Source organism: Gavia stellata, chromosome 24, assembly GCF_030936135.1.
Source record: "Gavia stellata isolate bGavSte3 chromosome 24, bGavSte3.hap2, whole genome shotgun sequence".
In the NCBI taxonomy this organism is placed as follows: domain Eukaryota; kingdom Metazoa; phylum Chordata; class Aves; order Gaviiformes; family Gaviidae; genus Gavia; species Gavia stellata.
The window spans coordinates 7,990,367-8,013,039 of NC_082617.1; the positions used below are offsets into that span (position 1 = coordinate 7,990,367).

The 22,673-nt window shown below is 51.2% G+C and overlaps 2 protein-coding genes across 3 annotated transcripts in view; both read left to right on the forward strand.

Moving 5' to 3' along the window:
* The first annotated feature begins 1,752 nt into the window (after positions 1–1,752).
* Positions 1,753–13,711, forward strand: AIF1L (allograft inflammatory factor 1 like). 2 transcript variants are annotated; one of them, XM_059828859.1, is made up of 5 exons: positions 1,753–1,830; positions 6,776–6,842; positions 9,849–9,890; positions 11,088–11,250; positions 12,939–13,711. In XM_059828859.1, exons 1-5 carry the CDS (start codon positions 1,753–1,755, stop codon positions 13,024–13,026), a joined length of 438 nt encoding a protein of 145 aa, XP_059684842.1. In that variant the 3' UTR covers positions 13,027–13,711. The 2 variants fall into 2 exon arrangements, with proteins under 2 accessions (XP_059684842.1, XP_059684843.1); XM_059828860.1 differs by lacking the exon at positions 1,753–1,830 and adding an exon at positions 2,238–2,276.
* Positions 13,712–16,032: 2,321 nt separating this feature from the next.
* Positions 16,033–22,673, forward strand: part of NUP214 (nucleoporin 214) — a 44,058-nt gene continuing 37,417 nt past the window's right edge. Inside the window, exons 1-9 of the mRNA XM_059828692.1 lie at positions 16,033–16,074; positions 17,626–17,821; positions 18,640–18,791; positions 19,051–19,255; positions 19,740–19,810; positions 20,152–20,215; positions 20,962–21,065; positions 21,675–21,781; positions 22,420–22,486. Of these exons, the coding sequence (XP_059684675.1) occupies positions 16,033–16,074; positions 17,626–17,821; positions 18,640–18,791; positions 19,051–19,255; positions 19,740–19,810; positions 20,152–20,215; positions 20,962–21,065; positions 21,675–21,781; positions 22,420–22,486 (1,008 nt within the window). The remainder of the gene's footprint in view (positions 16,075–17,625; positions 17,822–18,639; positions 18,792–19,050; positions 19,256–19,739; positions 19,811–20,151; positions 20,216–20,961; positions 21,066–21,674; positions 21,782–22,419; positions 22,487–22,673) is intronic.

Consider the following 22,673-nt stretch of genomic DNA (forward strand, 5'->3'; position numbering starts at 1 on the left):
CGCACACCCTCCCCACCGGAGAGGAGCTGGCTGGTGGCACCAGGCTGTGCAGCCAGCGCGGGCTGGACGGGGAGCAGCTGGACACGGCCAGCTCCTGCCAGTGTCATTCCCACTGGGTGGCAGAGGTCGGAGGCTATATCGCCTTTAAAGGAAAGGCATGTGCGCTCACTCCGGGCTCCCACGCGGGCTGGTCTGTGGGGCCACGCAGGCAGCCCAGCCAGGTCCTTGTTCAGCCCACCCTGCGCTGGCTGTGCCGTGACTCCAGGTAGCAGTTGAAGTCACTCCCATAAGACCAGAAACGAGTCCCCAGGCTGGAGCCCACGTCGCTTTTTAACCTGTTTTACCAGTGTTCTACTCACAGTGCTGGAAATAAGGTTTGCTGAAGTCTTTTGTAACGCTCTATGTAAGACTCCTGCTGTAGACATTGGATCCCCCCCAACATCGTCTTCAGTGGGTCCAGCGGTCTGGAAGAGGCACGGGATTTTCCTACCGGGAACAAACCCATCTCTTTCCTAATTCTGTACAAAAGCTGCCCAAGGAGTGGGGTGCCAGAGCTGCGGCACTGCAGGAGTGTAATGGCAGGGGGTCCCCTCTCACTGCCCAAGGACAGCTCTGCAAAAGCAAAACCATGTAGCAGTGATAGCACAGTGTGATTCGGCTTGGCCGAGAGGCAGGGAGCCACAGCCACTTACTGTCTCCCTGGGAAGACAATTATACGTCTCCAATCAACACAGAAATTTGCTGCTGTTACAGAAATGTCAAGCTTCTGCCTTATGCCTGCTGCTGAAGACGTGGTTCATCCTCCCTCCTGCTCTCCCTGGAACTCTGTTTTTTTAGCTGGTGACACCTGCCTAGAGCTGTATCCATTAAAAATTCTTAATATAATACATAGCTGCCCATCTGCCTGAGTGCATGGCAGCAGGAGGGGAAGACACTGTACCTGCGCTTGCTGCTTTCTCAAAGAGCTGCACCTGGGGTTGAAATGCAGCTGGCTCTGGGGTGGCGTGGGGCAACTGCCCGACAATTCCCACTAAAACCCACTTTAGTACAGATCTTTTAAAAAAGGTGTCTAGCTGAGATTGCAGGGGCAGTGAGGGGGCTGAGCGCAACCGCCCGCATTAGATCCCGGACGGGACACGCATCAGCTTGGTCCTGCCTGTCCTGCGGTAGATGCCTTTTCCTGCTGCTCGTGCTCCAGGGCTTATCCAGCACCGACTCGCAAGCGGTTGTGCCTTATCACACCGCGGAGCCGCTCCCAAACAGCACCTTGCAAACCCGCCACCGGAATCAGTGCTCGGTCCCCGAGCGGGGACCCCCGAGGCGGCGGGGCGGGGGTGCACCTGCCCCGGGGGGGGGGGCTCCGCAGCGGCTCCCAGGGGTGCCCCGGGGGCCGCAGCCGCCGCGCAGGGCGGGCGGTGAGCGCTGGAAGGAGGCTGGCCCTCCCCGTCCCGCCCGTCGGGGCTCGGCCCCGGGAAGCCGACCGGCGCTCCGCTGCCTCCCCGCCTTGCTCTGGACCTTGCAGGTCTCCGGCAAGAGCCTGCCGAGCGGCTGCACCCCGCGGGTACCAGCCTTGCCCCCTCCCTCCCCAGCAGCCGCCCGGAGCGGAGCGGAGCGGGCGCCGTCAGCCGCCCGTTGGCGGCGGTGGGGCGGGGAAGGGGTTAACGGCGGGGGCGGAGGGCCCGCACCGCCCGCCCGGCACGGCCCGGCCCGGCCCTACTTAAGGCGGCGGCGGGCGCGGGGCGGCTCGGTGAGATGGCGGCTCCGCGCCGGCCGAGCGGCGGGGGGCTGCGGCGGGCCCCGCAGGACGGGCGGCTGGAGGAGATCAACAAGGTGGGGCTGAGCCCCCCCCCCACCCCGACCCGACCCTTCGGGGGCGGGGGGCTCCGAGGGGCGGGATGGGGATGGGGGCGGCCACGCCGGGGCTGACCCGGCGGGGGAGAGGGGGGCGAAGGCAGGGGGAGCGGGAGCTGCCCACCCCGCTTCGCCTGTGCCCCCCCGGGAGGGAGGTTCGGCTGGGTGCGGCGGGCGGTGGTCCTGCGGGGGGGTTCGCTCTCCATCCCCTCCGCCCCAGGCGTGGCCCTGGCAGGCGGCTCGTCCCCTCCAGCGCCCCGCAGCCCGGGCAGGGCCGAGGCGGCCGCCCCGTGCCGGGGGATGCTCGGCGGGCGGCTGCCAGGAAAGTCCCTTTGGGAACGTGCTCCTGCGAGAATAGGAGCTATTGTTCTCCCGGAGGGCTTCAGTCTTCCCTCTGCTGCATCGAGCGCTTCAATCTCCCCGAGGTGAGGAGTTTCTGCTGCTCAGAAGAGCTGCCTCAAGCCTTTCTAGTTTTTAGTTGTAGCAGGTGAACGGGGAGCCCAGGGCGGTTGGGTGTCCCACAAGCCTTGGGCAGGGGGAATGGCAGTGCCTGGATTAGTGCAAAGTACGCTGGGCTTCGTGCCCTTCATGCTGGGGTCAGGCAAGGTCCTCTCCCCCGGAGCTTCGGGCTTGCCCCGTCCCTTGCTTGGCATGGCCTGTGGGGGCAGCTCCGTTGGCATCCCTCCCAGCCAAGAGCGGTTCTGAGGGTGAAAAAAAGGTTTTAACCTTGAAACAATCAAGGATGGGATTTCTAAGGTCATTTCTAGGTGGGTTTGGTGGTCACTTGCTGATACAGCCAATGGCCCCTTGGTGTTACAGGTGGAGAAATCAAAGAGCTGCACAAGATGAGAGCCTGGAGGAGATGGTGGGCTTGCCTTGCCCTTGCATTAACTGGGCAGTGAAAAGTGCCGATATGCTCCTCCAGGCAGGGGTGAGACAGCGGAGATAAAGTTTATGTAGGTCACTGGAGAGGGAATTACATGATTAGAAACCAGGACGTGCTGCCAAAAAAGAGTGGAGAAAGAGGTGCTGTAGCATAAGGTGTAGAATAAGAGGACTTGGCTGAAAAGGAGCCTTTGAAACTTGCTGTTGGAAGGCAGGCACGACACGCTCTGTGCCAAGGAGGCGTGTAGGTGGGTCTAAAGTGTCCCCCATAGCCAAGGTGGTGTTGACCCTTGGGCTGGGGAGGAAGGGAGTGTCTTGCACCTATTGCTGCAGTTTCTGCTGCTTCAGAGCCATCCTCCAGCATCTCTCAGGCACAGGCTGAATACGTGATCCTTCAGCTGGTAGGAGCTGTAGGATTGAGTCTGGGAAGCTGTGCTTCCCGGGACAGTGCTGGTGTGCCACTGCTGTGCCCCAGGGCTGGGGGCTCTTCTTCCTCCCACCCAGAGGACAGGCTCTTAGCTTTCCCCTAAGTAGCCATCACTTCTGGCAGGCTTTTTCTCTGGGTGAGGTTTGGATGACAGAAATTAAACAAGCTACATCCCGCTGACAGAGGTGGGAGCTGCTTATTCCTGTCCTTGCTGCCCTGTGTGTTGGCTCAGTGCTGGGAGAGGGGATTTAGGCAGCTAGAAATCAAGCTGCAGATAGCACAGGTAGTTAGTGGCTGCCCACGGATCCTGAGCAGCCGTTGTGCTGTAGTGACTCTGGGCAGCAAACCCCACGCTCCTGTGCTTTGCTCGCTCTGCCAGCTCTGCGTGGCAGCGGTGGGGGAGTTTGCTGTGAGTGGGTGTGCAGCAAAGTGGCTCACACCTCCCTCTGACACAGAGCTGATAGGTAAAAGTGGGCTGATACTGTGGCTGGAGCCAGGGAGGAGGTTTCCCAAGCCCTGAAGAGCCCCAGGGCTGCAAACCAGTAAAGTGCCCCTAATAAAAACCTATCAGGCCAAATTCCTCTCAGGCTTAATCTCATTGTCTCATCCTAACACGTAGCTCCTTCCCAGCCCTGCTTTCCTGGCTGGTTTCTACCCCAGAGCTCCCACTGGGATAAGGGTCTTTGGCAGGCAACATCCTGAGTGCACACATGCTGCTGAAGGACGGCTGAGTCCTAGTATTGAATTCTTTCTTCCAGCCTGAAACTTTCCTCTGGGATCCCCTCTTGGCTGTTCCCTTCTTCCTGGGGAATGGAGATCACATTGTTCAGCCTCGTGCATCAAGGTGGCAAGTCTAATCCAGCACAGATTAGTTTCAACCTCGTTTTACCCTCTAATGCGCTGGGCTGCAGGGGAAGGAATTCAGCCTGCCCAAGAGCAGGTGCCTGCTTCTCCCATCCAGGGCAGGCATGAGCATCCCTCAGCCCCTTCCCAGCCCCAGCAGGCAGGGCGGCTGGTGTGGAGCACCTAAGCAGCCCAGTGAGAGCTTGGCCTGCCAGCTGGAGCCACCTTTTTGGGGGGTGAGGAAGGATCTGGCTTTGCTCAGGTTGTCTTGCAGGTAGCTGCAACTTGCGTGGCTGAATTTATTGGCTTAGAAAAGTCTCTCTGCCCAAGAAAGTCTGTTCAGGGCAGGAGCGGGGCGGAGGCTGGGGCTTATTAAGCAGTTCTTATTAATAGAACATGCCCCTTAAAATGGGAACTTTAGCAAAGGGCTCTAGGAGGAACTTCAGCCACTCAGGCTGAGTCTGAGTCACCAGCCCTGGGGACTAAATTCCTGTGTGCTATTGTGAGTGTTTGCCTTATCACAGTCACAGCTGGGCTCACATACAATGTGGAGGGTGGAATGCCTTTGAAACATGCTTCCTTGGGTCTGGAGCAGAGCTGTGACTCTGGTGGGCTGTCCAGTTCCCCTCCAGTCGAAATGCAAGGGGACTGGGTCCTAGGTGTGTGCCTAGCGTCACCCATCCTGCCCTCATACCATGCTGCCAGGGGCTGTTGGACCCCTGGGCGCGTGTCCCTCAGCCATTACGTATGGATGTAGCATTCCTTTCAGCCTTCATCATTTCTGTGCTGCTTCTTGCTCCTGGAGAAATACTGCGCTCTGCTCCCACATCCCCTGTCCGGCTGGTAGGTGGAAGCTGCCTGCTGCTCCTGCAGGGCAGGAATGAACCTGTGACCTGGTGGCCAGGAGATGCTCTGGCCCTGTTTTGGTTCTCAGTGATGTTTGGCAAGTTCCCTCTGCAGAGGCTGTTCAGTGGCAATGGCAGTAGGTAACACTATGCTCTCTGGTGACTTTGGCTGCTGGCTGAGCCCAGGTCTCAAAGCTGAATTGGGCCTTTTGTGTTGGGCTGGCAAACGATACCCCTGGGTAGAAATAACTTAGATAAATGAAAGTGAGTTGGCAAAGGAGAGTGAAAGAAGGAACGGGAAACATTGCTTTTCACCACAGCTCTCAATTTGAGTTGGTATCTATGGTGATAAGGGAAGTTTGTGTCATGCTGGTTTAGTGGGCACAGTCTCTGGTGTCCCATCTGGATTTTGTGAGGTGGGAGGAGGGGATGACAGTCACTTCTGTCCTAGTGGGCTTCCTACAAAACCTTGGTTCAGCTGCACAGAAAGGACTTGCCCAAGCAGTGCCTAACTGGCAGTGAAGGTTTGAGGCATTTGGACTCCCTGGGCAGGTCCAGGCTCCTCTGTCCCAGTGGGAAAGGAGGGAGCCACTCCAGGCATTTGGGCTGGAGAGGCCTGGAGCACGTGCTGCAGGGTTAGGGGGGCAGGCAGCGATAAAGGATGGGAGGCTTGGGGCTGGCTGTGGCAGCAGGAACCAGGCATCGGCTTGGGGCTGCAGTGCCTCTGGAGCTGGCCCAGCAGCCAGACTGGCACAGCTCTTCGCACCTGCGGGCAGCTGGTTGTAACCCTCCTCTGGAAGAAATGAACACGCTCTGGAGGCTGGAGGGCATTTGGGTTACCGATGGCTGTGTGGACCTCCTGCAGTCCCGATGCCCTCGTGTCTGCAGATGGGGCTTCTTTGGGGAGGGGATGTCTGATGAATCACAAATGATGCTGCCCCAGTACTACCAGTGCTGGAGACCCTAGTCTCTTGGGGACCCGCTCCTGCCTTCCTTCTGAGCATGAGTAACAGTGGTGAGGAACACATGCCCAGAGCAGGGAACAGCCTCAGCCTTCTATCCACTGTAACCCCTGGAGGGGTTTTATCCTGGACAGGCCATGCATAAGCTGTGCAGATGTTAATGATTTCTGCACTGAAGAATGTGGTGTTGTTGCTGAACACAGATCGAGTCATTAAGCTGTGCTGGGCTCACTGGAGCTAGGCGGTGTGGGAGGGTAGAGACAGGAGCAAGACCCTGCTGTTCACAGCTGCGGGGGGGTGTTGCTGGCAGGGCATAGCAGTAGAGCTGGTTGTGCAAGTTGTGGTCTGTTCTCTCGGGTACCTGAAGGCTTTTGAGGTGGGGCTAGGGACAAGTGACCAGAACTGACCCTGGATTTCCTCTCCAGCCTGAGCAGGGTAGGGGGAAAAATGGATTAGGCTGTTTGAGAGAGTGAGAGCTTGTTCCTTACCCCAAAATACTTGTCCTCTCCTGGGTGCGTGATGTTCTGCAAACTTTGACTGTTCTATTTGCTAGCCCTCAGTTATCCAAGAGTTTGAAATCTCTGAGATCAGAGTGCTTTTTGCAAGGGATAGGAGCCTGATCCATGTGCTGTGCATGCTTAAGCAGAGATGAGGGGAGCTGAAACCTTGGGTGAGCAAGAAGAGGGGGTGTCATGCAGTTATTTCAAAGGCACATGGGGTCCAGTCCTCCCTCAAGCTGTTGGTGGGAAATCTGAGACATTAGAGGCATTCCCCTTGCACTGGAATGTTAATGACAAGGTGTGGAGGGATTCAACCCATTTTCAAGCCTCCTGGCACTATTGCTCAGATGTGGCTCTCTGGGAATTGCATAGGTCTTCTGGGTAATGCTGCATTCATACGTGCCCTCTAGGGTGTTTTCCTTTATATCTTTAACCTTGGGGATATTCTTTTTTCCGTTTTAGGAATTTCTCTGTGACCCAAAGTTCAGCGATGAAGAAGATCTGGAGGAGAAGCTGGCCGTGTTCAAAGGTGAGAACTGGAGGGCTTCCGTGCCCTGTTTCAGCCTATTTGCTCTGAATAAATTATTTTCCTCAGCACTTGGATCTTACCAGCCTGAGATCCTCTGCCAAATACAAGTGACTGAGCTGGGATGGATGCCTCCCCCTTGCTTGTGGGACTTGGTGAAACTCCCCAGAGAGGTGGCTTTACCCCACGAGCCTTTGTGCTTCCCCCACTTGCAGGGCAGGGACATGTCACCCTGCAGATATCCTGCCTGGCGGCTGCTATTGCAGCAAAACCTGCTGCGTGGGCAAAACCCCGGGGAGCAGCAAAGAAGACGGTTTCTGTCTAGATATGTAGACAAGCTAGCTGGTATAATGGACGATGCAGTAGCTGGGCTCTTATTTTCGGTGAGTAGGAGGACCTCTTCCCACAGAGCAGAGGTCTCAGCTGCTTCCTGAAGGAGCTGGGGCCTTTCTCTCTCCAAAAGCTTCTTCAGTCTGATCTGGTCCTTCCTGAGCCCCTCAGTACCAACAGCGACAGCAGTAATGTGTCTCTAGCCCTGGCCAAAGCCTGTCTAACTCCAGAGGGTCAGCAGATCTGGGGCTTAGGTTTGGGCCATTTGCAGGGATGGGGGACAGAGAAAAAGCCTGGGGTCCTCTGGAGCTTATCCCCAAGGTGATTACAGGACAAGATTTGGCAGGGCTGTTCTGGGTGCATCCACTTTCTTTCCAAGCAGTGGCTGAAGGCAGTCGAGAAAACACGCCTTCTGCATCAAAGTGCCCTCAAGGTTTGTCCTCAGCCTGGCTCTAGCCAAATAAAGCCTGACCTTGCTTCCATTTCAGGCGTTGTCAGCTATTTCCCTTTGAATTTTGGCTTTGCAATCCAGCATGAAAGAATCTGGCTAGGTTTTTGTGATCCTTTACCCTGCTGGAGACAGAGGAGCCTCCTGTGCTCCCTGTTCTTTTTCTGTTGCCTTTTGTATGGCTTTGGCTTCTGGCTACAGCCCTGCGTTATTTTTCCCATCACAATTGGGGCTCTTCAAACATTGCAACTGTAGGTCACAGGCGCAGAATTCCCTGTAACGAGAGCCCTTGGCATCATCTCCTGCTGCCTCGTGAGTTTGCCTCCGTGGCCTGTCCCGCTCTCCAACGCCTCCTCCAGCTCCTCCAACAATCGATTCATTGTGTGATGATGGGGGGAGTGTTTCTTCTCTGCCCTCCTTCCCGCTGCCCTCCCCAGCCAGGCCTGGGGAGCCCCTGTGCAGTGTTTGTGTACATGCATTTGTGAGGGGAGGAACCATGCGTGGTTTTGCCCCACCAAACCCCTGCAGCTGGGATGGGAGGGAAAGATGAATGTGCAAGCCAAGGCTCAGAGCATGATGTAAAGCTGCCTCCGTTCTCTGCACGTTTGGCTAAGTGTCAGCTGAGAAGAAAAGAAAACATGTTCTGGGCACAGACACGGCAGAGCAGGGTTTGTGTCCCCAAGCACATGCTGGGGTGCCTGACCCCTGCCCAGGGAGGCGGCAGTTTGTTTGCACAAGGTCATTATGGTGAGGCAGAGCGTGTGGAAAGCCAGTTCCACATCAAGCATCGCTTTGGCCCCTAAGCACATGTGTGACAGCCCCAATTTCATCTAGGCTTGGTTGCTTAATGCTTGAAGGGAGACATTTATTCCTGCCCAAAGCATGAAGAGCTTCAGCTTGTACCTGGTACTCCCGTAGGTCTGTCCTGGTCAGCTCGTGACAGTAGTAATCCACCAGCTAAGACCCAGGTGAAGACATGCCAAACTGTTCCTCTGCCTCCTGCCTGTAGCTGCCCATCAGTCCAGTTAGCCCAGCATGGTCCTTCAGAAGCACAGGTCCTGGGAAGGCTCCGATGTGTGAAATATCCGCTCTTCCCTTTGGCCCCTTAAATTAGCCTGCCACTTCTCTGTTCACGCTCATCTGCTTGCTGGTGTCCCTGGAGCAGAGGCAAAAGGTTTTTCCCCTTGGGGGAAAAGGAGCAGCCTGGGAGCTCTCACTTAATTTGAGTCCTCTGAGGCTGTTCTGGGGAGTGAGTGCTAACTGCAGGGCAAGTGGAGATTTCTCCAGCTCAGTGTGGATGGATGGTGGCAGCAGGCATCTTGCTCTTCTCATTTAGCAGAACTGAGATGATGGGGGGCCCCCTGCGGCGCTAGGAGCTGTATGGTCTGCAAGACAGACAAATCCTTGCCTGAAGAGCTTAAAGTCTAAATGGGGAACAGCTAGCAAGGGAGAGGGGGTGGGAAGCACAGGTGTGCCGCCTCAAAGGTCAGAAGCAGCACAGGACTGAAATCCTGGTTTTCCTGACTCAAATCAGTGCTCTGTCTGTTACAGCATGCCAGATTTTGTCCTGCAAAGCTAACCAGACCTTGAGCAGGCTCTGCCTTTCTCTGAGGATGCTGGAATCGCCTGATTCAGCAATGTTTGGCAGCGGGCTGGAAGGGCAAACAGCCTGCTCTGGTGTAACTGCTCCTAGGCATGTTCTTGGCTTTGCCCTCTTGATGTGGTCCTTGAGCATCTCTGCTGGCAGGTGCTGCTCTGGGAGTGCAGCACGGTGTTGGGAGGACTGTAGAGACTGTCCCTTGCTATTGCTGGCAACTACATCATTTAATCCCCCTCCTAATCCGATCAAGCTTCATATTGGGAGTGCTCAGGGTTTTGTTTTCCTTGCTACTCCTTCTGAGAGGCTGTTCCAGAGCTTTGTTTTTCTGGCTGGAAACCTTTTAACGCTATTCATGGCTAGCTGATACCTTGTTCTCATGCCAGTGTTTTCCTTCAGCTTAAATGAAAAGCAGCCACAATTAAAGAGCACTTATCTCTAGAGCCATGGAATTGAGATAAGGGTGCTAAAACTAAGTTTTTGAGATGGTCTCCCTCTCTGAACTGTTTGCATTCAGCAGTATATCAATCTCATCCCCAAATCTTTTATTTCAGTGCTCTAAGCAGGCAGGGCTCCAAAGCCCTGCGTACCCCCCACTCTAGCGTCCTGCTAACTTGCTCTGTGTCTCTTCCAGAAAAGTACATGGAGTTTGACCTGAACAACCAAGGCGAGATTGGTGAGTGACTCTGAGGGATGCTGGTGCTGGGTTGGAAGAGCAACAGTCTGCTGAGGTGGTGTCTGCTGCGATGTCTGCTGCTTCCCTCTGCGCTTGTGCTGCTGAGGAGGAAAACCTGTGGGCTTCTCCCGTGTCCAGCCTTGCTTGGATCTTGATTGGCAGCCAGGGGCTTCCTTGGCTCTCCAGCCCCTGCCTCTCAGCTTCCTCAGTCTCTCCTCACCTGCTTCAAGATCTAAGCTTTTCTCAGTCCTGTTCTCTTCCTGAGTCTCTGCTTAGCTCCTCCACTTCTTTCTGCTCTAAATGCTTTTTTTTTTTTCTTCTCCTTGTTTCTCCACCGAGGCTGCCTTCTCAATCCTCAGCATTTCCAGAGCTGGGAAGCTGCAGGGCTTGGATGATGCTGGGTTTTGCCTGGCTTGAGGCAGAAGCTGTGTAAAACCATGAGCACTTCTAGTGCAGAGAAGCTCTTTGCTTTGCTGGGAGAGGAGTGGAGGGAAGCAGGGGACTTGGATGTGAGTCTGGCTCAGCTGAGCAGCCCTGATTTGGGCCCAGAAAGCACCAGTTACATAAAGATCCAGCCTTCTGCAGGCCTGGAGCTGACACTGAAGTCTAATCACGCGCATGCTGTGCACTTCCAGGAGGCTGCTGCCTTGCTCCCCTCCTCCTCCAGTCCTCAAGCTGAAGAAAAGCCTGTGGGCAGCTGGAGGAGGCCTGACTCAGGGCTGTGCTGCCGTTTCCGGCAGGGAAGGGGCCCACAGGTCTCCGCTGGCGGTGGAGCAATGGAAGGAAATGGCCTGTGGCGATGGGCAGGGGCACCCGCTCCCCACAGCCTGTTTGTCTCCAGCTTTAACGCCGGCATTGCTTCCCTCCTCCCCATCCTTGTGATTCTTGGCACCATGCTCTGAGCTAGAAAGCAGTGTCCCCACGTGTCTCTGGAGCACTTGGAGAGTTGTCCCTCTTCTGCGTGTGTGGTGCTTTTATCTTGAGCTGCACAAATGGGAAGGGATGCTCTGTACTGGGCAGTACAGCAGTAAGCTGTGTGGGAAGGCTTCTCTTGGCTTTCAGCAACAGCTTAATGCTGTCAGCCCCGGAGTCTGCCGGTGAGGTGGTCTGAGGTGGGAACTCATGCCTGTGTCCCCAGGGTTGGTCTGTGCTCAGTGTGGTCGCCTCTTGACAGCACTGATTGCCTTGCTCTTGCAGACTTGATGTCTGTCAAAAGGATGATGGAGAAGATGGGGGCTCCGAAGACTCACCTAGAACTGAAGAAGATGATCTCTGAGGTGACTGGAGGGGTTAGCGAGACCATCTCGTACCAGGACTTTGTCAACGTGATGCTTGGGAAACGTTCTGCTGTGCTTAAACTGTGAGTGTCCCTGGGAGGGAGTGGGGGAGACGCAGGACCTGAGCCGGCATGTTGGGGGAGCTGGGAAGCAGAAGTTGTTCTGCCTGGTGGAGGTGGAGCTGTGCGTGCTTGGTGTTTGTGGAGGGGAGACGAGGACCCTTGCGAAGGGGGAGTTTGCAGAGAGACGTGAGAGGGTGTAAAAGCCCATGTCTGACTGAGCAGTGGTGAGTGCTCACAGCCTGCTCTGTGTTAGCACAGGCTTCCTCCCACGTGCTTTGTGCAGAGCAATTCTCCCCCTTTCCCAAGGGTGTGCAGGCACTCAGCACGGCAGGACTTCTTCCCGTCTCTTCCCTGTGGCTCCTGCTGGCTTTGGGGACATGGGCTTGCCCTGTGAATGGTGGCAGGAGTTGAGTGGTGAATGACAGTCCTGCCAACACCAGCAGTGCTGGCTCCTCTTTCCCACAGGATGCTCCCTCCCTGCCTGATTTTGGAGAGATGGGCAGTAGATGGAGATGGGACACATGCTTGAAACAGCTGGCTTGTGCTGGGAGAGGTTTTCTGCGGTACAGGCTGCCAGCACTAGCCTCCCACGGCCCCCTCTGCCCTCTTGACAGGGCTCTGAAAGTCCTGCTGTAACAAATGGCTTCCAAAGACTTGCTTGGCTCCATCTCCACCCCATTGAAGCCTGGCTTTTCCTTTCACAGCCACAGAGGCTGTCCCTGCTTTTGTGTCTGTAACCACCGTGAATAGGAGCTGCTCCTCTCCATCCCCCTTGCCCTTTCTGAAGGCAGCTTTAGAAACGCGGCCAGCCTTCAAGGCAGGTTGGGAGGAAGGATCTTGCTTTGACCTCTCACGTGGTCCCTTTAAGCTGGTACGTGCTTGCTGGCAATGAGTCCCTCCTCTCTCCACTGCGTGCCCTACCTCTGTGTGTTGGGATGCTCTTCTTCCAAGCACACAGACTTCTGACATCCCTGCTCCTCCTTTCTTTCTCCATGGAAGCAGGCTGAGCCTGCAGCCTGTCCCACATCTTCCATCCTTCCTCCCAACAGCAGCAGCTTTCACAGATGGGGCCCTTCTCTTGCTAACAGATGCCCCATTGTCTGTTGGACTCTTCAGAGCAGGAGCAGAAATGTAAAACTTGTCTCGAGCAGTGCAGCCCTTTGATGCAGTGTGGCAGCTGGCATTCCCAGCGTAGCTGCAGTCCTCAGGGAGGAAGACAGCGCGCTGGTGGTTGCAAAATGCTTGGGATTCTTCTAGCCAGTGCCTTGCTCCTTGTTTCTGCCCTCTTCCCTGGCTGTAATTGCTGTTGCTTGCTTGGTGTCAGCTTTTGAATGTTCTGCCGTGTGGTTATGTACAAGGTGGGCCAGGGACAGTATTTGCTTTTTTACGCCTCAGGAGCACTTGTCATGCAGTGTGTGCCCAGGGGATTTTGGAAGTGGCTGTCTAAAAACATGCTAATCCTCTGGGCTCTGAGAGGAAAACCAGCAGAGCCTTTGGGAACCCGCTCCTGGAGGCTGCTGGAAAAGCAAAGCTGTCTGCCAGGCTGGCGGCACTGCCCTCTGTTGGCATTCCCTCCTCTGCTCATTATGGGATGCCCTTTGCATAGAAGGCAGATGCTATTTTTCAGCAGATAAGATAATCCTACTCCCAATGATGGGTAAAGATGCACCTGCTTTTTTCATTGGTTTATTATCTGTTGTGTTTTGCAGGGTCATGATGTTTGAAGGAAAAGCCAATGAAAGCAACCCAAAACCTTCTGGTCCGCCTCCAGAGAGAGACATAGCCAGCCTCCCTTGAAGAGGACAGGCTGAAAAATTGGCACCGTTTGCTTTGCTGGTCTGTAACAGAGTTACCTGTGCTTTGTTACTCTTTACTGTGGACAGTCCTAGTTTTCAACTAACCTGCCTTAGAGGAACAGCAAGGGAAGCTGGAGACCCCCAGCTCGTGTCTTTCTGCTGCATCCCTTAGCCAACTTGATTTGTTAGACAGAAGCTGTAGCACCAAGTGTATGTGAGACCAAAAAATAATCCTGTGATCTTACTCTTTCCTCTCCCCTTCCTGCATTTCTCAGACGAGGAGCTACTTTCCTCCCAGCGTATGGATTCAGAGCTGTGCTTGTCACGACAGGTTCCTAAAGGGCCTTGCTGCCAGACATTGAGCATTTCTCTAGCAAAGCCCCTGACGGCAGCTCCACGGGTGCAAAGAAATAAGTGCCTTCTCTGCTCCATCCTACACTTCCTGACTTTGGACTAGTTATTCCGCTCCTGACCTCACCAAAGCACAAGTCAGGCTCCCACCTCTGTGGCCTAGCTGCATGCTAGGTGAACGTGGGAAGGTGCATGGACACAGAGGTCTGCCAGGTGGGCATGGCTGACTGCAGGGACAGCTTCTGTGTGCTCCATGGGTTCATCCTGCAGCCAGATCTCAGTGGGTCCAACACCAGCCGCTGCAAGTGAGGATGATTAAAGCTATCTTAGGGACCTCCTTCAATCTCTACTTGGATCCGATCAGGAGCATAACCTCTGAATGGGTGGCTGTCTGTCCTGTCCATCGAGTGTAGAAACAAGCCTGCTGTTATGCCCCTGCAGCCCCGCAGGAAGGCCTAGGGGAAATTAAACCTTCAGGTGAAAGGAAGCTGGGTGACTAAACTGTGAGCCCTGCCAGACCAGTTGCAGATGAGGATCTGTCCTCATGCAGCTGCTCTGACCCTCTGATTTTTGCAGACCTCCCTGTATGTGTTTCATCTTGGTCCCCTGGGGCTTTCAGGTACATTTCGCTGATGGATAAGCCCTGAAGTCTGCAAAATAAGAATGGCTGTGAGTGTGGAGTATGAGCTGGGATCTAGATGTAGCTGGGACTGTGCTATCCACACTCTGGTTACTGCGGTGATTCTTGCTCTATACACAATTTCTGGAATCCAGATGTTTGCTCTTTGCCCTTTCCCTACTCTTTTCTTAAATGTTGCTGGCAGCTTTTAACTTTTTTAAAATCATGGTTTAATAAATAAATTTTTAAAGGAAATACAGATGATTAACTCTACTAGGCTGATTGTTCCTGCCAAAGGCTGCACTTTTAAATAAAAAAAACATTCTTACTACTGTTTGCATGAAAACCAAAACTGTAATGGAGAGAAAAAACTATGAGCAAAAACAGCACCAGTCTACTTTAAGGACTGAAAAATAAATCTTCTGAAGCTACACTATGTGTCAGTGTATTTAGTTCAGCTCCTCTGAAGCTTGGTCCATATGATTGGTTGCGGATTAAGTGAGTTGGTTTCCAAGTCTGTTAATATAAACCCTTAAATAGATCCTGGAGATAGGGTTGGACTGCTTTGATCTGATCTTTATCTGTAATAACTGACCAAATGCCATGGAGTTTATGTTATGAAACGCGGAAGCCACCTCCTGAAAGCTGTCTTTTTTTTTTTTTGACATACTGAGAGAAAGCAGGTGGTGGTGCTTGTTTTAAAGAATAACTTGTTTATCAAGAGCAGACACTTGTAATGCTTCTCTTGAAAGATTATTTTTTTTTTCATCCTCTGCTCTTGAAGCAATTGCCTGAGGTTCTTGTCTGAGATGAGTTATCAAAATGGAGACCAGGCTTCCTGGGGGAATGACTGGGTACACTTTTTCCATGTGTTTCCACAAAAGGACAGAATTGCCCTTAGATCAGAGCCCTGTGTCTGCTTTCTGCTGCCTGTTAGCCTCTGGGAATGCACCTGCTTTTCTGGGCTATGTGTGTTAAAGCTGTTGTAAAGTTAAAAAATAAAGGGAGCGTATTACACCAGGGAAATTTGGATGTGGTTTGCCACAGTTCAGGTCACTGCCCAAAGCCATCACTGCTTTTGTCTCTGTGGAAAGCCTTATCCTTCTGGTCCTGGAGAGAGAAACACAACCTGCTAGAGCTTTAAAGAGCCCTTCTCAAGATGTCCTTGTCCCCACAGGCCTAAGTGCTAAGGTGATGTACCCCCTGTGCTGGCACTCTGAGTGGGGGCTGAACCCCCCAAACTTGAGGCAGGAGGGAGCAAGGAAAGAAACCCAGGTCCTGCTGTGACCAAAAAAACACATGCTGCTTTTGCAGGGCCCTGGAGCATGATTAAGACTGTCCCTGCTCAGACAGCTTCTATCCTTCCAGCTCAACTGCACCCAACTGGAGGTGTACAGGGACCAACCCTGCGCACTGGGCTGTGTGCTCCCACCGCAGTCCTCACTAAGGGAGTGGGATTTGCTTAGAACTGCAGCAACACTGCACCTCTGCTGTGGAGAAAGCATCCAAGCCCCTTACCCAGGGTTGATGGACAGGGTGGAGCTGCTGCCTGCCAGCCTCTGCCACTGCACCGCTGGGAGAGCTGCCTTGCTGGCAGCCAGGCTCCATCCCTCGCGGCTGCCACGGCCTCTCCCCAGTGGGGTCTGTCCCCTCAGGGCCTCCGGGGACAGCCCCATCGGGCTGGAGCTCCTCAGGGAGAAGGGCGGGCGGGTGCGGCCTGCAGCACCCACTGCGACCGCGTCAGGCCCCACCTCAAAACATAAGGAAAAAAGGGTTTATTAAACACAGCCGCTTGCTAAGCCTCGCCGTGGGGACGGCTCTCCGCCGTGAGCTGCCGGCTTTTATCCTCCCGGGCCCGGCAGGAGCCGCGGCAAGGCGGGGCCCGGCTGGAAGACTCCCGCCGCCGCGGACCAGCGAGAGCTGTGGCTAGAGCGGCCCCGCCGGAAGCGGAAGTGAGCGCACAGGCGGGCGCGAGGGGGTTTCCCGGCTGTGCGCAGGGCGGCGGGGTCCGCGGGCCTCGGGGCTGCCGGTGTCGCCATGGGGGACGATATGGACGTGATCCCGGAGCGGGAGATGAAGGTGAGGGGTGGAGGAAGAGCAGGCGGACTGTGAGGGGGCAGCCCGCAGTGGTGGGGGGTTGGCTCGGGCGGTGGGGGAGTTGACAGGAGGTTTGGCTTGGGCCCTGAGCGGGGCGGGGGGACGACTCGCGCCGTGAGGGGAACCGGGCTTGGAGAGGGCTTGGCCTGGGCTGGGGGGGGTTATAGGCTATAGGAGGGACGGGGCTTGGGCTGTAGGGCTGACGGGGGGGAGGGGGGCGGTGCTGGCTTGTGTCATAGTGGGGGCCTTTTGAGGCATCCTTGCAGGGTTTGTGAAGCACTTGAGGACTTTTCAGCAGAATCTGGTACAAGCCTGTGGAGTGGAAGAAGGAGGGGTTGGCATGGGCAGTGATGGAGAGGGGTCCTGGTAACGCCTCGGGGAGGAGAGGCAGAATGTGAGAGTTGGAGGAACCATATTTTGGGGGAGGGGTGATGTATTCCTGAGCCCTTCTGTCACAATGCCTTGTGCTGGGAACCTCCTGCTTTTGGGAACAGCATGTGTGATTGTCTGCTACGGGACAGTGTAAACTGGAGTCTTGCTGTGTGGTGCCAGCCTAGCCCATCGCGGTGTCTCCTGGAGTGTTACTGTGAGGCTGTATTAGCAAGGACATGGGGGGACAGATTCCTGAAGCTTGTGTGGATCTTTGTGCAGCTGCTTTCTGCTCAGGCACCTTCAAAAACAAGGGACTTGGGCTGTTTGTTTTGCAGAAGTTTCTGAGTTCCTGCAGCCTCCTCAGGTTGCAGGAATGTACTTACTCAGTGCTTTGGCAATAATTTGGAAATAAAACTCAGATGCTTGATTTAAGTTACTGGCGTTAGATCCAGTGCTCCATTTAACAATTGGCACCTTGGGAAGAGAGACTCATTCCTAAGGGGAAACTCAGGTTTTGTAAGGTAATAGTGCAGCTGCTGTTTCTTATTTCATTTGTGGTTTTGGAGTTTTTATCTCTCACTCTGCTTCTCTATTCCAACTTTTACAAAAGGACAATGTAAATTATGAGAGAAACAAATGCAAAAAATAAGTCTGATTATACAAAGTAATTACTGGGGGTGGGTGGAAGGAATAACCATATCTGTTCTGTGTGTCATAAATTACAGTAGCAAACAAAGATGCATCTAAGCAGATGTGTGCTTTGTAGCTTTGCGGCAACAAGTTTTGTTCAATTGTGTTGTATCTCTGCTTTGTTCCCTTCTCTTTCTTTTTTATTCTGTATCCGTTGGCTACTTTGGTGTGTTTCTGAGAAGCTTAGATGACCTGGACAGATTCAGCTCCTACAGGTTCTATGAACACAGGCACTGGGTAGAAGAGAGATTCAGCCAATGTAAAAAAAATGTGGTGTGATTTCAGCCTTTCTTAGATGAGACAGAAAATGTGATGGGATGCCCAGTGACAGCGTGGGTGTGGACTCTGCCTTGGCAGGTGTTTTACAGCTCTCATGGAGAGGCTTTTCAACTTACTGTCTTAGAGAAACTGAAGTAAACTATTCCTCTTTGCCAGCATATGTACCGCTACTTCCCAACTCTCTTACAACAGGATTTTCAGTTCAGAGCACTGAAGAAGGTCCGCATCTTTGATGCTCCGGATGATCTTCCCAAAGAGCGCTCCAGTCTCCTTGCAGTATCTAACAAATACGGGCTGATCTTTGCTGGTGGAGGAACCAGCCTGCAGATCTTTCACACTAGAAATCTTCTCATGCAAAACCAGCTGGGAGAAGATCCCAATAAAATTGGTAAGGCACACTTACATCTCATGGTCTTTGCAGAGGCAGCTTTATATGGGTTTTTATGATGTGGAGCTCTTGGCTTCTGATACAGTCCTTGTCATGCGTCTTGCGCTTTCGTGCATTTGAAATTACCACATTTGTTGTGTGAGAGGGCAGGAACAATATTTGTTGTACCTCTAGCTGAAACGAAGTACAGTTGTTGGGAACGCATCACCAGGGTGCTCTGTGCTAGCTCCTGTTCAAGTGTCATTCAGGTTTGGTCACCTGTGTTCAGTGCCATACAGTGAGGTTGACTTTTCCTAACTGAGAACATCCCCCTTTGCTTGCAGCCACACGCTGTCTTGGTAGCCAGCCTTTGAGCCATGAATGCGTCAGGGATGTGTGTGAGTGGAGGGACAGAGTTATCCACTCTGACTAAACGACTGTCCTGCAAGAGAGAAAGCAACTGCTGTTCCACCACCTAAGTGCAAAATACACTTAAGTGCAAAATTGTTTTCGTTCTTCCGTTGTCCTTGGTAACTGTACCACCTGACGTATCATGTGCATACAGAAGTAAAACCAAAAATCTGTCCACTTATTTTTCCTCCAGGTTACTGAGGAAGGAAAATGGAATTTTCTTAAGAATTTGGCAACTCTTGAGACTTGATAGACATGAAAGGGTTTGCTGTCACTCAGATTTTCTGCATGTTAGCTTTGACAGCTGCTGTTAATAGGACTGGTGATTTTTGCATAAACTTGTTCTAATGGTATGGTTTTACAAGAACAGTTCTTGCTATTTAAATTTGTTCCCTTCATTCTGTCTTCCTTTCCTTTTGTGTTTTAAGTGGAGAATGTTCAGAGTACCTTAGTTCCCATGAAGTTTCCTGTGCAACATCTGGCTCTAAGTTGTGATAATCTCACGCTGTCCGTCTGTATGATGTCCAGTGAGATCGGTTCCTTCATTGGCTTTTTTGATGTCCGCACATTCTTAAATCAGGTAAAGCATATGCAAAGTGGGGCTTATTTATTTTTCTTTTTTCAGGTTATAGCAGGAGAAGAGGCATACCTTGGGTGGGGTTTTATGTGTCTCCGTGGGAGGTGTCTTGTAAAGGATTTGTTCAGTAAACTCAATCTGCTTCTTATTTTTATCAGTCATTAATTTATAGGAACGTCAAAAACGCTTTGGGTTATGACTTTGGGAGAACTTGGTTTTGTGCTCAGCTTCAGCTCTCTCATGTATTTGTCTTTCCTAAAAGGCAAAACAGCAGAAACGTGCATTTGCTTATCACAAACTGGCCAAGGACTCGGGAAGCGCAGCAATGGTCAACGACCTGAAGTGGAACCCTGCTAGTCCCGCCATGGTGGCCATCTGCCTGTCCGATGGCAGCATCTCTGTCCTGCAGGTCACGGACTCGGTGAAAGTGTATGCCACGCTGCCTTCCTCTGTAGCTGTTACATCTGGTGAGTGGCAGCCTCCGATAGCATACAGAATGTTGGAAACCGAAGAATAGAAGCAGATTTATAGGTGTAAAAAGACAGGCTGTTTGTCTGGGGAGGAGGTTTCTTAAATAAAAATTCTTCACAAAAAGGAAGGTGTTAAACTCCCTAAGACTCAGAAAATGTGATGCAACATAGCTGCTCTTTCCCAGTTGATTGGACGAGCTGCGTCTTGTGAGTTAGCGTCAAATGTACCCAACTGTGGCTTCTGCTATCTCAAGCTTGACTGTCATGTCCAAAGAAGCATGCAAATAAGAGTCATCATCTGTTGGTTTTTGATCTGTGCAGTCTTGCTTTTCTGTGACTGGATGACTCCCTCTTTGTTTAATTCAGATTTATGATTTTTGCAGGGGGAAAAAATTTTAGTTTTAATTTGTTCGTTCTGCTTTTGTGGGGCCTTGTAACTCTCCAGTTCCTTAGTGCTAATGAAATTCTCTTTTTTGCTTAGTGTGTTGGAGCCCGAAGGGAAAACAACTGGCTGTAGGGAGGCAAAATGGCACCGTGGTGCAATATCTGCCTGTAAGTATTGTTGTTAATAAGGCCTTATGTCTGCTCACTACTTCAGAAAGAAAATAAAGCATATGGCATCACAGGCTACAGAATTTGGTCAGGTGGCACATGGCGTGAGCCGTGTGAAGCTGCCCAAACACTTCGGTAATATTAAAGTGTCTTAGACCAATGCTGGGTTTAGTTCAAGGTTTTCACCTGCCGCTTAAACATCATGATTTCAGAGTGGCGCATCATGAGTGTTGAAGACTGAGTGAGTTGCACTAAACCAGTTCTCTGGGCTTTCTGCAAAACTTGCAGTTAACTTTGTTTGTTGGCTTTTTCTTTGTATTTAAGAGTAGTTTTATTTGCAGAATCTGCAGGAGAAGAAAGTCATCCCTTGTCCTCCCTTTTATGACTCGGACAATCCCGTTAAAGGTACATCTTTTTATTTCTTTTTAACTTGTTTTCTCTTTTAAAATATCTTTACTCATTCCTCCTCATGTTGTTTTTGGTTATAGCTGCTGTATACTGCACTGGATATGTAATTACAGTGTGATTTTTTTTTTTTTTTTTTTTTTTTTAATATTTGGAAAAAAAATAATTACATGCTTTATCTCTGGGTTGTGTAGAGAAACCACCAGTCAGCCAGAGTCCTTGTCTATTTCTAGAATTTTTTAAATATGCATTTTAGAAGCTATTTTTTGCTCACCGATGTGATAGACAGTACTGTCACAAGTAATCTCCCTTTAGCATGAAGATTTCTGCATGTAAATCCCATTCTCATATTTCCTGTGAGTTTCATCTCATCGTTTTGACTCTTCAATAAAATGTCAAAGCAGTAAGTTTAGAAAAGCAGAAACACTTCATTTGGATATGCCAAAACATCATCCGTGTTTGGAAACACTGTTGTTGTCTTGCCTGTGATATCATCAAGCAAATCAAATACATTCTTTTGGTTTACGTTTAAAATTTCTGGGATCAAATAGTTTTTCCCCCTAAGATGATTGATGTTCTGCAGACAGATCATTGAAATTCTTTATCTTGCTAGTTCAGAAGTTAGTGATTCCTTGTTTGTTTGTTTGTAATTTACTTTTGTGTGCTGTGCACAGTTAAAATCAAGATACAAGGAAGTATCATTCTGAAGTGGTTTTGGCTGAGGAATTTGTTTCCTTCTCTTTCAGTTTTGGATGTACTGTGGATTGGCACATATGTCTTTACTATTGTATATGCAGCGGCTGATGGGACACTGGAAACACCTCCAGAAGTGGTTGTAGCCATATTGCCTGTAAGTGCAAGCAAGTCACAACAACAGAAATGTTTGTTGCTTGGTTTTGACCTGTTTATTACAATGGCAAGTTGCTTTTATTATTCACATTGGCATCATGTAGAATTCGAGTTTGGTACTACTGTAAATCGTGGTTTTGGGGTTGGGGGGAATTGAGTGGAGCAAGTAGTATCCACTTGAAAACCATCAGTAACCTGCTGTCTGCTGAGATCAAATTATGACATGAAGACTTTTGGCTTCTGAAGTAAACACTTGGAAAGAAAACTTTACCTGATGTAGGGTCCTGATACTTTATTTTTTTGTTGTTGTTGTTGTTTAGGTTAGGGAGATTTTTAGGCCTGATGATATGCTGTTATTCAGTATCAGGTTATTAATTGCTGGGGGGGTGTTGTGAGATCTAAACTCCCTGGTAACCTCTTTATTGTCTCTTTATGTTTTGGAGGAGGGTTTTGGTTTGCTTGCTTTGTTCTTTGTTTTGCAAGTGGTCTCATGATGAGTGTTCTCTCTTGAGGTATGCGGCAATTATTGGTGTACTCTGATACAGTCGTATTTATGGGAGATTACCTTCCAATGCAGAAATCAAGTAAATTATCAATGTTGGCCTTACAGAAAAAGGAAGAGAAGCGACCAGAGAAGTTTGTGAATTTCATGGAGCCTTGCTATGGGAGCTGCACAGAGAGACAGCATCATTACTTCCTCAACTATGTTGAGGAATGGTGAGTGGCAGGAATCATGCCAAAGTCTTTCCCTTCTTATGCATGTCCGAGTGGTCAGTGTTTCTCATTGTATTGTGTTCCTTCCTTTCCTAAACTATATAATACATCAATATGAGACAAATGAAACGGTTATTTTGAAAATGCTTTGTGGAGGTACAGCTAATTTCTCCTGCATGCTTTATCTTCATGCCAACATACTCATTTGTCTGGTGAGAATACGTATTATTGTTTAAAATCTGTCAAAACAATTTCTCTTGAGATTGTAAGTCGTAGGCTGGGTAAAGCATGACCTTTTGTCTCTCTTAAATGCGTATGTGTGTGAAGAAGCTGCTCCTAACTTTTCAGCTACCTGACTTGGACCATCATTATTTATGATGATACAGTGCCTATGAAATCAATGGTTGGCAAAGGGTTTCAGCCCCTGGTGACTAGTTTTAAAGAAAAAAAAAAAAAAAAGAAATGTTCTATAGTGATGTAGCAAATCACGTTTTCCTCATCTTGGGAGAAAAAGTCAGTTTCATATTGTTTTAACTGTATTCCTAGTTACGGATTTGTGTAGATGATAATGAATTGGGGAGCTGGGGACCTTGGCGTGGATTGTCATGTTGGTTTTAACCTATTGGTGTCCATGCTTACAGGGATCTAGTTCTGGCAGCTTCGGCAGCTTCCACAGAAGTCAGCATTCTTGCCAGGCAAGGGGATCAGGTAATATTTTTGTTCCTGTTACACTTGTGTATATGTACCTTCCCTTTCTCGAAAAATCTAAGCAGGTATAACCTATGTAAGACCTGGAATACAGTGACATGGTATATTTTTAAAAAACTCGCCAAAACCAAGCAAAAACCCTTTCTTTTTACATCTGAGTTGTACAGAATCTTAAGATAAACATAGT

What these genes read in the sequence shown, in the direction of transcription:
- AIF1L (XM_059828859.1), top strand. Translation starts at nt 1,753, where the DNA reads ATGGCGGCTCCGCGCCGGCCGAGCGGCGGGGGGCTGCGGCGGGCCCCG. An exon ending in GGCTGGAGGAGATCAACAAG is followed by an intron (nt 1,831 to 6,775) that starts GTGGGGCTGAGC and finishes TTTCCGTTTTAG; the next exon opens with GAATTTCTCTGTGACCCAAA. An exon ending in CGTTCTGCTGTGCTTAAACT is followed by an intron (nt 11,251 to 12,938) that starts GTGAGTGTCCCT and finishes TGTGTTTTGCAG; the next exon opens with GGTCATGATGTTTGAAGGAA.